The following is a 12,418-nucleotide window of genomic DNA, read 5'->3' on the forward strand; positions in this document are numbered from 1 at the left end:
CAGGGCATACCGGGAGAGGCGGTCCCGCAGGTACGAGGGTCCTAAGCCACATAAGGCTTTAAAGGTCAAAACCAGCACCTTAAACCTGACCCTGTACTCCACTGGGAGCCAGTGCAGCTGGTAAAGCACTGGATGAATGTGATCCCACGGCGAGGACCCCGTAAGGAGTCTTGCCGCGGCGTTCTGCACCCGCTGGAGTTTCTGGGTCAGTTTCAAGGGCAGCACTGTATAGAGCGAGTTACAATAATCAAGCCTAGAGGTGACCATCGCATGGATCACTGTGGCCAGGTCAGGCTGAGAAAGGTAGGGGACCAACTGCTTAATGCGGCGGAGATGGGAAAATGCCACCTTAGCTGTGGTTGCAACCTGCGCCTCCATGGAAAGGGAGGCATCCAAGGTTACACCCAAGCTCTTGACAGAAGGGGCTGACATTAACTGAGCCCCAGCAAAAGATGGAAGTTGGCTCCCCCCCGTCCCATGTCATCCCGACCCAACCAGAGGACCTCTGTCTTCAAAGAATTTAGCTTCAGCCGACTCCCACGTAGCCATCCAGCCACAGCTTCCAAGGACTTGGTCAATGTGTCCGGGGCCGAGGCAGGATGGCCATCCATCAACAGATAAATCTGGGTGTCATCAGCATATTGATGACAACCCAGCCCAAAACTCCAGACAATCTGGGTGAGGGGGCGCATGAAGATATTGAAAAGCATTGGGGAAAGGATTGCACCTTGCGGGACTCCACACATCAAGGAGTGCCGCGGCGACAACCCCCTCCCTAGCCTAGCCACCCTCTGTCCCCGACCTGAGATAAAGGAACGCAGCCCCTGTACTGAGGGACAAGTTGATAATCTCAACCAGGGGACCCCGCACCTCGTCTGGACACGCTCTAATCAGCCAGGACGGGCAGGGGTCTAGGGAGCAAGTGGTGGGCCTCCCAGCCTGGAGGAATCTGTCTACATCAGCGGGGAGTATCCGGTCGAATTGGTCTAATACTGGACTCAAAGACAGTCGAGGGGCCTCCAGTTCTGCTATTGTATCTAAATTGGCAGAAAGGTCACGGCGGAGTGTCAAGACTTTCTCCGCAAAAAAGCTCGCAAATGCCTCACAGCTATGGGTCGAATTTGTACTTAAAATTGACTGATCCTCTAGGGCGAGAGCTAGCGGATGCGATGAAAGCTGAGAAGTAAGACTTCTTTACGGCTTTCACCGCCATCTCATAGGTTTTCATAAGCGACCTATAAGGTGCTCTTCAGGCTCCGTCGCGAGTATGCCGCCATACTCACTCGAGCCATCTGAGGTCCCGCTTCATTTTCCAAAGTTCCTCGGTGAACCAAGGGGCCCGGTTTCAGCAGGGTCGCAGAGGGCACTTAGGTACGATCTCATCAATGGCCACCAAGAGCCGGTTATTCCAGTTCTCGACCAACTCATTTAAAGAGCCGCCAGGGGGAGCAGGGTCCCGTAAGGCCTGACAGAATCTATCAGGATCCATCAGCCTTCGCGGGCGAACCCAAATCGGCTCACCACCCAAGCGGGGCAGGGGTGGTAGGTCAATCCTGGCTTTCAGAGCGTAGTGATCAGACCATGGCACTTCCACAATTGAGGACAATGCTCACATCTATACCTGCACCAAAAATCAAATCCAGCGTGTGGCCTGCTTTGGTTGCGGCCACATGTATTTGCTTTGTGGGTTTAGTTTGAGATCATCACAAACCAACCTTCCTCTTTATCCACTTTCCTCTATTTCATGAAGCACTTAAAAAAAACACCACACACATGGTTTTAGAAGTTGTGAACTCCCCTGCTCCTAATGAAACCATAGTGCTTTACATAACAGTAAGAGCAACCACACAACTGCTTATCCATCATTAAGATGCGCTGCAATTCCACTATTTAAGGAGTTTGTGTGTATTTTCCACTATTGCTTCATCCTGTACTCCTGGTGCAGTACAGGATGCAGAACACCTAGACAAGCAACTTTGAAAAGCCATTGCATACAGTAGAACGTGCATCTCAAGACACTGCATTGGTCTGAAAGTGACCAAAAGAAACAATATGCCCATTGCATTCCATAATACAATGGTACAGACAAAGTAATGTGCCATTGTAGCTACAGAGCATGTATATGTATGGATATGTGTGGAATGGGTGAAGCACAGTCGGTGAATAGTTCAGCTGATCATATGAACCCTCAGTAACAAACTCAAATACCAAACTGATCAGTGAAAATATTGCCATTTAATAAACTGACTAACTTGTTTAGAATCCTGTACAGGTATTTCTCTTAGCCCTGATGTGATCTTGTCAAAAAAATTTTTAAAAAGGATGGTCAACTTGTGGCCCTTCAGATGTCAGTGGAGTACGGCCTCATCAGCCATGACCCACCCTCTTATTTTCTTCCCCTGTATCTTCACATTTCTAGATAGCGGTATGAAAACGTAATATCCAAGGACATGGCATTTGAAGGCAGAACATCTGGGATATTAAAGGCTGCCAAAATGCAGAAGCTAAAAATGGAAAGGTACGTGCTAGTGACCTAATGGGTGCAGATAATGGTACTGGAGGAATGTCAGACAGCTCACTCAATGGGATAACAGTGATTGAAAATACAAGATTAATGCTAAGTGGCCATTAGAGACACCTCACTTTCTAAATCTGCATCAGCACTAACACAAAGTTCTTAGACTGTTAAACTACTGGAGGCACCACTCTCAGATGTTTCAGCGATTAGCTCAGAGGATGGGTGAATGAGAACATGCTGCCATTTCCCCTGTAATTATGGAAGGCCTTTTGAAAGAGATGGCTTGAAGCATAGAATATTTGGCACCAAAGATCCAGAAAAAGACTGGCAGATGGATACATCCCATAATAAAGTAAGGCTGGGTGGGCCAGCACAAACACATTCATGCAGAAAATACCCTCGGCCTATTGTGCACACAGTTTACATGTTCACTGATGGAACCATGTCTTGTTTCTGAAACATACTTGCACCAGGAGTTTCCTAGAAGTGACATGTTCTGGTGGCCCTAGATTGCAAAACCTAATATCTATACATCTGGAGACTAAAAAGGTGAGTCTAGCCACCCACTTACCAATGGCCTTTGTGTAGTGCCTTGCACCAAGTAACAATTCTGGGGCTCTGTACCAGAACGTCACCACAACTGGATCCAGATCTGCGAGTGGCTTAAGAGGTGAGTTGAATAACCGTGCAAAGCCCATATCAGCTGAAAAACAAAACAGTATTTTTATTGTACCAAAGCAAAAGCTTGGAAAGCAAGCTTCAGTGCACTGCCACTCCCCACTGAGGTTCAGCAGGCACAGCATTGTCTAGTTTCCCCCACCAAGTTAAAGTCTTGCCTCTTTTCCAGGCCTTGGGTAAGGATTGGGACTGAGGCTGCTATTAACTGTATGGAGGGGGTACAGAATTAGTAAGACTGTTAATTAATGCTAACCTTGTTGTAACATTTTAATTGTTCAATTGTTTGTCTAGGTATGTTCTTTAAATGTAATAAACCTGGCATCATGATGAAGGGAGAGATAGGAATGGGATTAAATAAATAATTCAGTAAATAATCCTGTTGCATTCTGCAGACAAAACAATCACAGGCTACAGCAGGCCTTATCAGAAGCCGCATGGAAAACAGTAGGCATACATAGACACAAATATGTTAGGGAAAGGAAAAGGAAAAGGGAATTATTACAATTTGCTGCCTTGAGTGTTCCTTGTTGAGAGGAGAGTAAAAATCACACAAACAAATAAAGGAAGGATATAATCAGGGCTATGACCTGTTCAATTAATCAAACAAAATCAGAGTTAGATGTGATATACTCTCACTGTCATCAGAGGGCTGTTAGTTATTTTTACTAACTGATCTCCTAAAATTAATATGGATTATTGCACAACTCTCATCAAGATGAATAAGTAATATGAAGTAAATTTAGGTGTCCTCAGAGAGTCACAAAAGCAAAAGTTATACACAATGGAAGTTCCCAGCAATCTGTGCTGGTATGTAAACAGACATGTGACACGCAATAGTTCCACGTCTGCACTAAAGGTGGAATGGAATTTCCCAACATGTATATCTGCCCTTATGACACTTTAATCCCAAGCATTTGTGATATAGTGTTTCAGTCCACACAGTGAGTATAATGTAGTCATAGTGTGAGATGGGGCATCACAGCTCCACAGCCCTCCCAGCTGCACTGCCACTCACCATGACTGTGACAAGGAAGGGGAAACACTGGGTTGTTGACGGCAGGTACAAATGCACTTGTGCCCACCACTGCCAACCTAATACCTCCTCTGCTTTTGAGCTGGCCCACACCATCCTGCTTCTAGAAAGTGGCAGTACCACCACAGCTGGACGCATGGGCGCCGGCTCCAGGGGGGCAAGGCTCTTTGGGCCCCCTCAGTCTTTTTCTTTTTCTTTTGAGGGAGCCAGCTCTCCCATTGTTGAGGTCAAATTCAGAGCTGGGCATGGAGCGATGTCAGGACATCACATGCATGACGCCATGTCAGGCCCCTCAATGTTCTTCAGAAGATGGAGTCTCTGGCTGGGAGGACAGTTCTGTGGTGGTGCCCACCTCATAAATGGCATTTTGTACAGTGTCACAACAATGGTGTAATGACATTAAGCCCAAGATATAAATTGTTGCTGAGTTCCTGAGAACATGAGGCTTTATCCCTTTCCTTATGTTACAGACGTAGCCATAGCTGCCAAGTTCTCCCTTTTTAAAAGGGAAATTCCCTTATGCTGAATAGGCTTCCTCGTGAGAAAAGGGAAAACTTGGCAGCTATGGACGTAGCCGTTTGAAGTATTGCTAGGAATCTCCACATTAACATCATTACTGATTTCATTTCTGGGGGGGGGGGGGAATCTCAAAGTGGTTTACAACCTACATTAAAATATCAAATAAAGCAATTTAGAATAAAACATTACAGAAGAAAGTCAAATATAAAGTATACTTTCAACATAACTAATAGAAACTAAAAAAATTATCTTAAAGATTTCAAAATAAAACATTACAAAGGAAGTCAGCTACAGAACACACATTTAATGCAGTATATAAAATGCACATTTAAAACAGCATAATTAACAATAAAATAAAATATTATCATGAGTATAAACATTGCTGATGCTGATGCTGCTAATCCTGCCAATGGTGGTTCATGGTGGATAGCGGCTGTGAAAGCTCAAGCTTGATGACGTGAGTCTGCACTAAGAGACAAGTCAATATGGTCTCTGGCCTCTTCAGCAACTTCAGCTTCTGTAGCTGGAGTCAGTAAGGGCAGGTGGAAAAAGGCTTCCAAGTCAGGGAGCAGGTCTTCCAGGATTCATAGTCATTATAATCTTTGGCCCTTCAGCAGTCATCACATTACAACCTTAATAAAAGCAGTTGCAACAATTTGCATTAGAAATGTAATGAATACTTACCAATTTTAACTCTTCCTCTTTCAGGACCTTCTCCCATTACCAGAATATTTGCTGGTTTCTGAAAAAAAGGTAAAATATTCTGCTGACTAGCTGTTAAATCCACATGAAATTAAGTCTTCTGTGTACTTTAGAAGTTTAAAGTACTCAGATCATGATCACTTTTCCTCTTTCAAATTCAATTTTAAATTGTATGCAAGCAAATACATTATGTTTTACATTATGCAAAACAGAGTTTCAAATAATCACGATACTGGCCTACTGCAGTTGTCCATGGCTGTAAACCAGGAAGGTGGGGAAGCAAAAGGTACCAACTGGAGCAGTTCCAACTTTTGCACCACATTTGCTATTTGGAACTAATAAGATGGAACATCAGCAACACAGTTAAATCTGCTTAGACTAGATATAATTGCAATTAATTTTGTAGGTGTCAAGCAAATATCCTGAACACAATGAAATAAAATAAAAAAATTCCTTCAGTAGCACCTTAAAGACCAACTAAGTTTTTATTTTGGTATGAGCTTTCGTGTGCATGCACACTTCTTCAGATACCACAATGAAATAAAACTGCATAAAATATAATTGTGAAATCTGTCAATGCACACACTACGAGGTAGGTTTTGGTTCAATAGCAATCTAAGATGATGTAGGAAGAAAATGAATTGAGCACAACAGCATAAGCTATATCTGTGAAACAGCTATGAACCTTGCAGGTCTGTTTCTGAGTACAACCATCAGTGGATACCACCTTACACCCCTTATCCTATTTTACCAAATTATACAAGTAACAATTTAAGCTCCTCCCTCCTTCTCTTGTTATTCCACTAAGTTTGGCAGATCCTCCTAACGCACCTTCTACTTTTTCCTTCCTTCCTTCCAATAAACCAACCAACATAATACAATTTCACTATGGATACTGGACACGGTTACAGAACATCATTTGAGAAGCACTATACTTAAACTATATATTGTTACTAGAGTTTGAAGACAGGTCCTCTAGCACTAGGTGGAAAGTGTTGGACAATTTTGAATCTCATTTGAATCTACTTAGAAACATAGAATCATAATTGCTTTGATGAAAACACTTTTGGAGATTGATCGATTTGTTCCTTACTATTTTTCCCCCTCCAGAAGAATTCAAGAAACTTTACTTACATGTGAAGTTAAAGTAAATACATTAGACCATTTTATGGTGTTGAGTATTTTAAGGAATTAGTACAGAAGAATCATATTAGCAAATGAAAGGGTGTGTTTGCGCATCCACCTGAATACATGTAGACTAAAACTGTGGGTAGGGAGCAGGGGTGTACAAAGAAAGCCTGCAGGGTATTTTTACTTGTATTTGCTTGAACATGAGTAGAACAACATGCAGAGTCAGGGACTGAGTGGGCGGAATGACTCACATCACATGCTGGGAGTGGGGCTTGCATGCATGCTCCTTTACACGAATTCATTCTTCACGTGTTCAGGCATTTGCCTGGTCTAAATATATGCAAGTATAAGAAGACTAAAAGGCTTATGCAGGCATATATATGACTGAAGTAAGAAATTATGTAGTTGTTGTTATCTGTAAGAAAATGCAGCAAACATTATAAGCCAAAGACAGCATTAAGATCTCCAACACTAACTTCAGAAAAGATGTCTGAGTATCAGCAAATCCAAGGACATCTCAAGGGCATGCCTCCGCTTTGGACACTGGCATTCATTCCAATGAAAACATGATAATTCATGGTTCAAAATTACCTATCAGACCTCTTAAAATAGTATATATGCTTCCTAATTATGTCAACACTTCTAAGGCCAGTTAACATCTAGTTTAAAGATCTTATACTTTTAAAACTCAGCTTACAGTGAACAGAAGATGCCAGCTGTTAAAGAAAATGATAGTACTGATCAGCCCATGTTTAGTTACTATAGAAACAAAAGGTTAGATTTGGAATCTCATGTTTAAATTATCAGCAATAAAAACTGAACAAACAGATCCCTGCTGAGTGTGAACTATGGGGTCTGACTGTGCAGCAAAGGTGTAAATGTAGAATGTACAAGGTCAACAATAATAAACTGGAACCATCTGCTGCAGAAGTAGCATAGACGTTATAATTTAAGGCAAATTCCTTAGAGCAGTAAACATGTACATGATCATGTTTTCTTTCCTCCAGCTAGTGGGTGTAATGCAACGAATACATATCTGAGAGGCAACACAAAGAGCAAGAGCCAAAAGTGTTCAGACAAATATCATGTTCTTGAAGAATAAAAATAATTCAACTTCAAACAGAAATCAAACCATAAGAACATTGGAGCTGCTTTAATGCATGCAGGGGCAATCAATTCTTTAGTATGAAGGCCAAAAAGGAGCCAGCAAAAACCAAACATAAGTAAAACTGTCTGCAGCTTTGAATAAGAGGAACACAGCTGATTAAATGATAAGGGAAACAATGGCCAACAGAATGCTAGTATTTAGTAGCCTTTACTGTTCCTGAGCTTATCTAGGATATAATTCTTTAGAGATACAACCTTCCCATGAGAAAAAAGTTATCCTCAGGGTACTGCTGGTTTTTTATTTTGTTTTTTTAAATCATTCACATTCTTTAACAAAAGCAGTTAACTATTGTAGCGTGCCACTATCTCAAAACATTCAAAAAGGCACTTGGCTTACTAAGCCATTAATTCAAAAGAGGATTAAAATTGTTAGCATGCTTCCACAAGAAAAAGTGAAATTTGGCACACCCATTATCCAAAACATCCTGATTACCAGAGGTGGGGTGAAAATAGGATGTTTTACACATTAAAAGTTCAAATGTTCCCTGCTGCATGCAATGTGTAGCTGTGGGTAATGGGCATCATACCGTAGCTGTCCCTTTAACTCAGGAGAGTGTAATAACAATTAAACTTTAAAAAGCCTCTCAAATAATGTGAACTTGGCTCACCTCACCTTACTACCCCAAGGTGTGCATAAAGGAAGCATACCTAAAATGGCCTTGCCTTTTTCCAAGATGGCAGCATCACTATTTTGTACAAGATCCAGTATCTTTAATATGATCAAGAATTCCCTACTGCCCAACAACAGAGTGCATTGTCTAGAGCAGGGGTGAGCCTCTAGCCCTCCAGACATCGTTGAACTCCAAGTCCAATCTGCCTCAACCAACATGACCAACCCTCAGAGGTTGTGCGAGTTGCTATCAAGTAACAACTGGAAAGCCACACTTTCCCCAGCCCTGGCACCTTTGTAAAGCTTTTAGTATGACTGCTGCTAGGGGACTTGGTGAGTTAGCCAAGGACTGCAATGTGACCTGTAGGCCACAAATTGCCCATGCCCACCTCTCATCTAGCCAGTAGTTTGCCCAGTGTCTCTCCTTGACTATGGAAGTCACTTTTTGAAGTCAGGTGCACAAACTGAATTTAAATAGCAAATTATGCATCTGTAGAATCTTCACTCCCAAATGCCATGTGGTGTTTAATGGCTAATTTTAATAAGCAAAGTAACAGGACATTGTGCTTCTTCTATTACTGATTGTGGGAGAACCTAGCAGTTTAAAAATGCGCACTTTTAAATTATTAAAATAAAATAAAATGGAATTAGTAAACATGATACACTGGATTTCAAGATGGTTTATCCTGGCCATGCTATCCTTGTGAATAATGTACTGTACATTAAAGTGGCAGTTAAGTATAGACTGAAATATAGGGAAATTGTTTCACAGTTTAGTTTTTAAAAGAAGTACAGTATATAACCTGATAATATCACCAGAGATGGTATTGCCCACACAAAGATTCAGACACCTGAACCTTCAAAAATGGATGTCCCACCCCCAATTTATATTTTATAATGATAGCAGCAGATTTGGGGACAGCTCTTCTGCATACTCTAAGTGGAATATTAAATTCTTTTATAAACAGGTGAAAAGGGATTGAGTACTGAAAAGGAATCAGAGCTACTGAAATAAAGAATGACTACGATCAATCAAGATCTATGCTAAAGTGGCAGAATTAATGTTTTGCACTTTCCTACTGTCAGTGTCTGCTAGTACATATTAACTTTTGAGAACTGAACTTTCAGTTGGGCTCAGTTTGCTCTAGACCCTTGAACAAATAACAGTATTTACATAATCTGAGTAGCAACCTATGTATGGGTGACCTGGCTAGGGTAGTGTCCTGTACTGAAAACATTTTGACTGTTAACCTTGGGCTAGTAATTTGCATATGATTCAAAAGCAACTGATTGGTATGAGAGAAAAGAATGGTGGTCATGATCTTTGGCATGTATTGCCCACGGAAGCTAATTGGCACTGTCCATTCTCTAGGTTGTCAGCTGGACCACTCTGGATCTAGATGGAAAATTAACTTCTGATAACAACAGGGCCTTGTACAGCAGGTGGTTCCAAAGTTACTCTGCATTGAGTACCAACAATTCCAAGAACCAGAGCCTCAAGGCTGAGAAAAGACACTCAGACAGGAAAGGAAGATTGTGGTTGGCGTGGTGACTAGGTTCACTTTCAGGTGATGGAATGTATTGTACTGGAGTGATTGTTTTCTATTGATGGGTAGGCAGCCTACCATGCAATGAATATCACTGAATCCCAGAACATAGCTGCATTTTAAGTGATTTTTTAAAAAATGGAAGATCTGATCACTGATCTCTAACATCTGTTTAATTTGGCTCTTTCTTGAAGGCAGGTGATCCAAGAAGCAGGGGAAATACAAAAGGGATAAATGGTTGGGGAATTCCCTAACCATGTGGCCTTTTTAATTTATTTGAGTCAGTGCAGTGCTTTGCAACTCCACAAATCATTCCCGCAAAGCTGTAACTGCTGACAATTTTCACTTTTTGGTGCTGCTTAGCTGTCATTGCTACTTCATTCTGCTGCTGCTTCTCTGTCTTCGGAGAAGTTTAAGGTTTCTTTCTCCTTCGGAAAATGATATGAGCCAATCAGTTTCACGAAGTGAATATGGTGAGGAGACAGTGTGCTAAGTTTTCCCACCTGTGGCAGATTTACATCGGTAATATAATGATGGAGAAGGAAGGATAACTCCCCCCGCCATACTGTGGTCCCATTCTAATGGGAGCGGGGAGCTCTGGTAATGAAACCAGAGATTCAATCATGAATCTCACTAAGTTTGGCCCTTAGAGGCTTGAAATGTATAATTCCACATTTATAATGCATGCTGATACTTTTTAGGTATCCTAATGAGTGTATTTAATAGAAGTAATAAATAACCCGGAGAAGTACTCTTTCCTACACGACACTCTTGATATGCTGAGAACGCGTGCATGCATGCATTTTCTAACTTATAACAACTTTCAAATGTATGTGATGGTTAAAGTACACACATGTAACTGCCCATCTGACTGAACTTGGAAACATGTTTGAATCTTCAAGTGAAGTAGAAGGTTTGAGGGGTAGGCAGGAAGGAGAAGGGCAAGAATGTGACATGACTATTTACAGACAGAGGTTAATTTGCCTTTTAGTCTTTGTTGCGGTGGAGTTGGGAATACCTCAAAAGAAACTATTTTTGGAGAACAAGTGGTAAAGAACAAAAATAGATTCCCCCCCCCAAAAAAACCCCAATACATTGTAGTAATTGTTCTATAAAAAAGAAAGTAACTGAAAAATAAGCTAATTTTAAATCAAGGATTTAAAATTTAAATCAAGGATTTTTACAATAGTACCACTATATTATACAAATAATGGTCATATTTATTCACCATCTGTGCATGCTGTTTTGAATAGCAAATTGTTAAGACACAATCAGCAGCACTATTTAAGAGCAGCAATCTAAAAATGCCTATTATAAATACTCCCTGAAGGACTTATATCCAGATCAGGCATCCCCAAACTTCGGCCCTCCAGATGTTTTGGACTACAATTCCCATCTTCCCTGACCACTGGTCCTGTTAGCTAGGGATCATGGGAGTTGTAGGCCAAAAAATCTGGAGGGCCGCAGTTTGGGGATGTCTGATCTATATGATACAAACAATGTCCATAAAATGTCTACAAGCTAAATATCAACATGGTACCAAGGACAAAGCCAAGAGATTAACATAGTTTTCCTTGTCCTCTTTACGAAACAATGTTTTGCCACAGGACCGAACATTGAAGGAGAAACATAATCCACAGTATTTGCTGGGGTGGAATGAACACAAGGAAGCAAACAAAAAATGAGCCCCACTGAGCTGCACCCATAAAACATTTTAAATGAATGTTTCTGATAGCAAGTTAATATGCAGAGCTCTAACAAAAGCTCTTTTGAGCTAGACAGTCTTATACAAACTTTACTTCCTTTTCACTTGCCTCAGATTTTTCATTTTCAGCACCAGGGGACCAGAGTCAAGGGATAAAGCCAAGTCAGGACCAAACTAAGAGGCAAGGCTGAAGAGCAACCTATAAATCAGGACCAGAGGAGGACAAAAGGATACAGGAATACACCAAAGCTCATCAAGACTCTATTGCTCAAGGCTCAACTGGATCAGGAAGACTTCTTTTACTCCTTCCTGTCCAGGAAGATCCAATGGCCAGCTGTGGAAGGAAGAGTTTGACCAAGTTGGGAGTTGCCAACCTGGTGCCCGTAAGCAGCATAGAAACTGCAAAGACCTTTATTGGTGCCCACAGACAGGGTCCCCAGATTCTGAACTTTCTTTTTTTTAAAAAAAAAAAGTATTGAGCCCACCTAGAATGAAAGCAAAATGAATGAAAGCAGGTCCCCTTCTAGATGATTTCTGTGAAATGAGCCAGCCTAACTACTCCTACCTGTCAATGTTTTTAGCCAAGGAGTAAAGTCAGAACTGTGATGGATAATTGAGTTTTTTATGCTAAGTCACAGGAACCCAGGGTTTCCTAAAGAGCTGCTATTTCCACATTAGTGCATTCTTCTTGTTTCTGTCTTATTTTCTAATAGTGCTTGGACTCTCCACAGTTTCCCCTTCCTTTTCCCCCAGCAACCAGAACTTCTGTGGTGGGTTTGTCTGAGATCAGGTAGTCCCAAGAAGTTAT

General features: G+C 41.4%; 1 protein-coding gene and 1 long non-coding RNA gene across 6 annotated transcripts in view; one reads left to right on the forward strand and one right to left on the reverse strand.

The window, feature by feature from the left end:
* CDK19 (cyclin dependent kinase 19) overlaps positions 1 to 12,418 on the reverse strand; it is a 92,181-nt gene that overhangs the window by 25,903 nt on the left and 53,860 nt on the right. For all 4 annotated transcript variants that reach the window (XM_035109070.3, XM_035109073.3, XM_088666012.1 and 1 more), the window contains 2 exons: positions 5,433 to 5,490; positions 3,090 to 3,221 (listed from right to left, as the gene is read on the reverse strand). In XM_035109070.3, the coding sequence (XP_034964961.1) occupies positions 3,090 to 3,221; positions 5,433 to 5,490 (190 nt within the window). The remainder of the gene's footprint in view (positions 1 to 3,089; positions 3,222 to 5,432; positions 5,491 to 12,418) is intronic.
* Positions 5,455 to 12,066, forward strand: LOC148686241 (uncharacterized). Of its 2 annotated transcripts, none has more exons than XR_015948941.1 (3): positions 5,455 to 5,501; positions 9,731 to 9,926; positions 11,725 to 12,066. It is a non-coding gene; the product is annotated as an uncharacterized LOC148686241 (long non-coding RNA). The 2 variants fall into 2 exon arrangements; XR_015948942.1 differs by having other exon boundaries at positions 11,740 to 12,066.

The sequence above is a fragment of the Zootoca vivipara genome, chromosome 3 (assembly GCF_965207765.1).
Source record: "Zootoca vivipara chromosome 3, rZooViv2.hap1.1, whole genome shotgun sequence".
In the NCBI taxonomy this organism is placed as follows: Eukaryota; Metazoa; Chordata; class Lepidosauria; order Squamata; family Lacertidae; genus Zootoca; species Zootoca vivipara.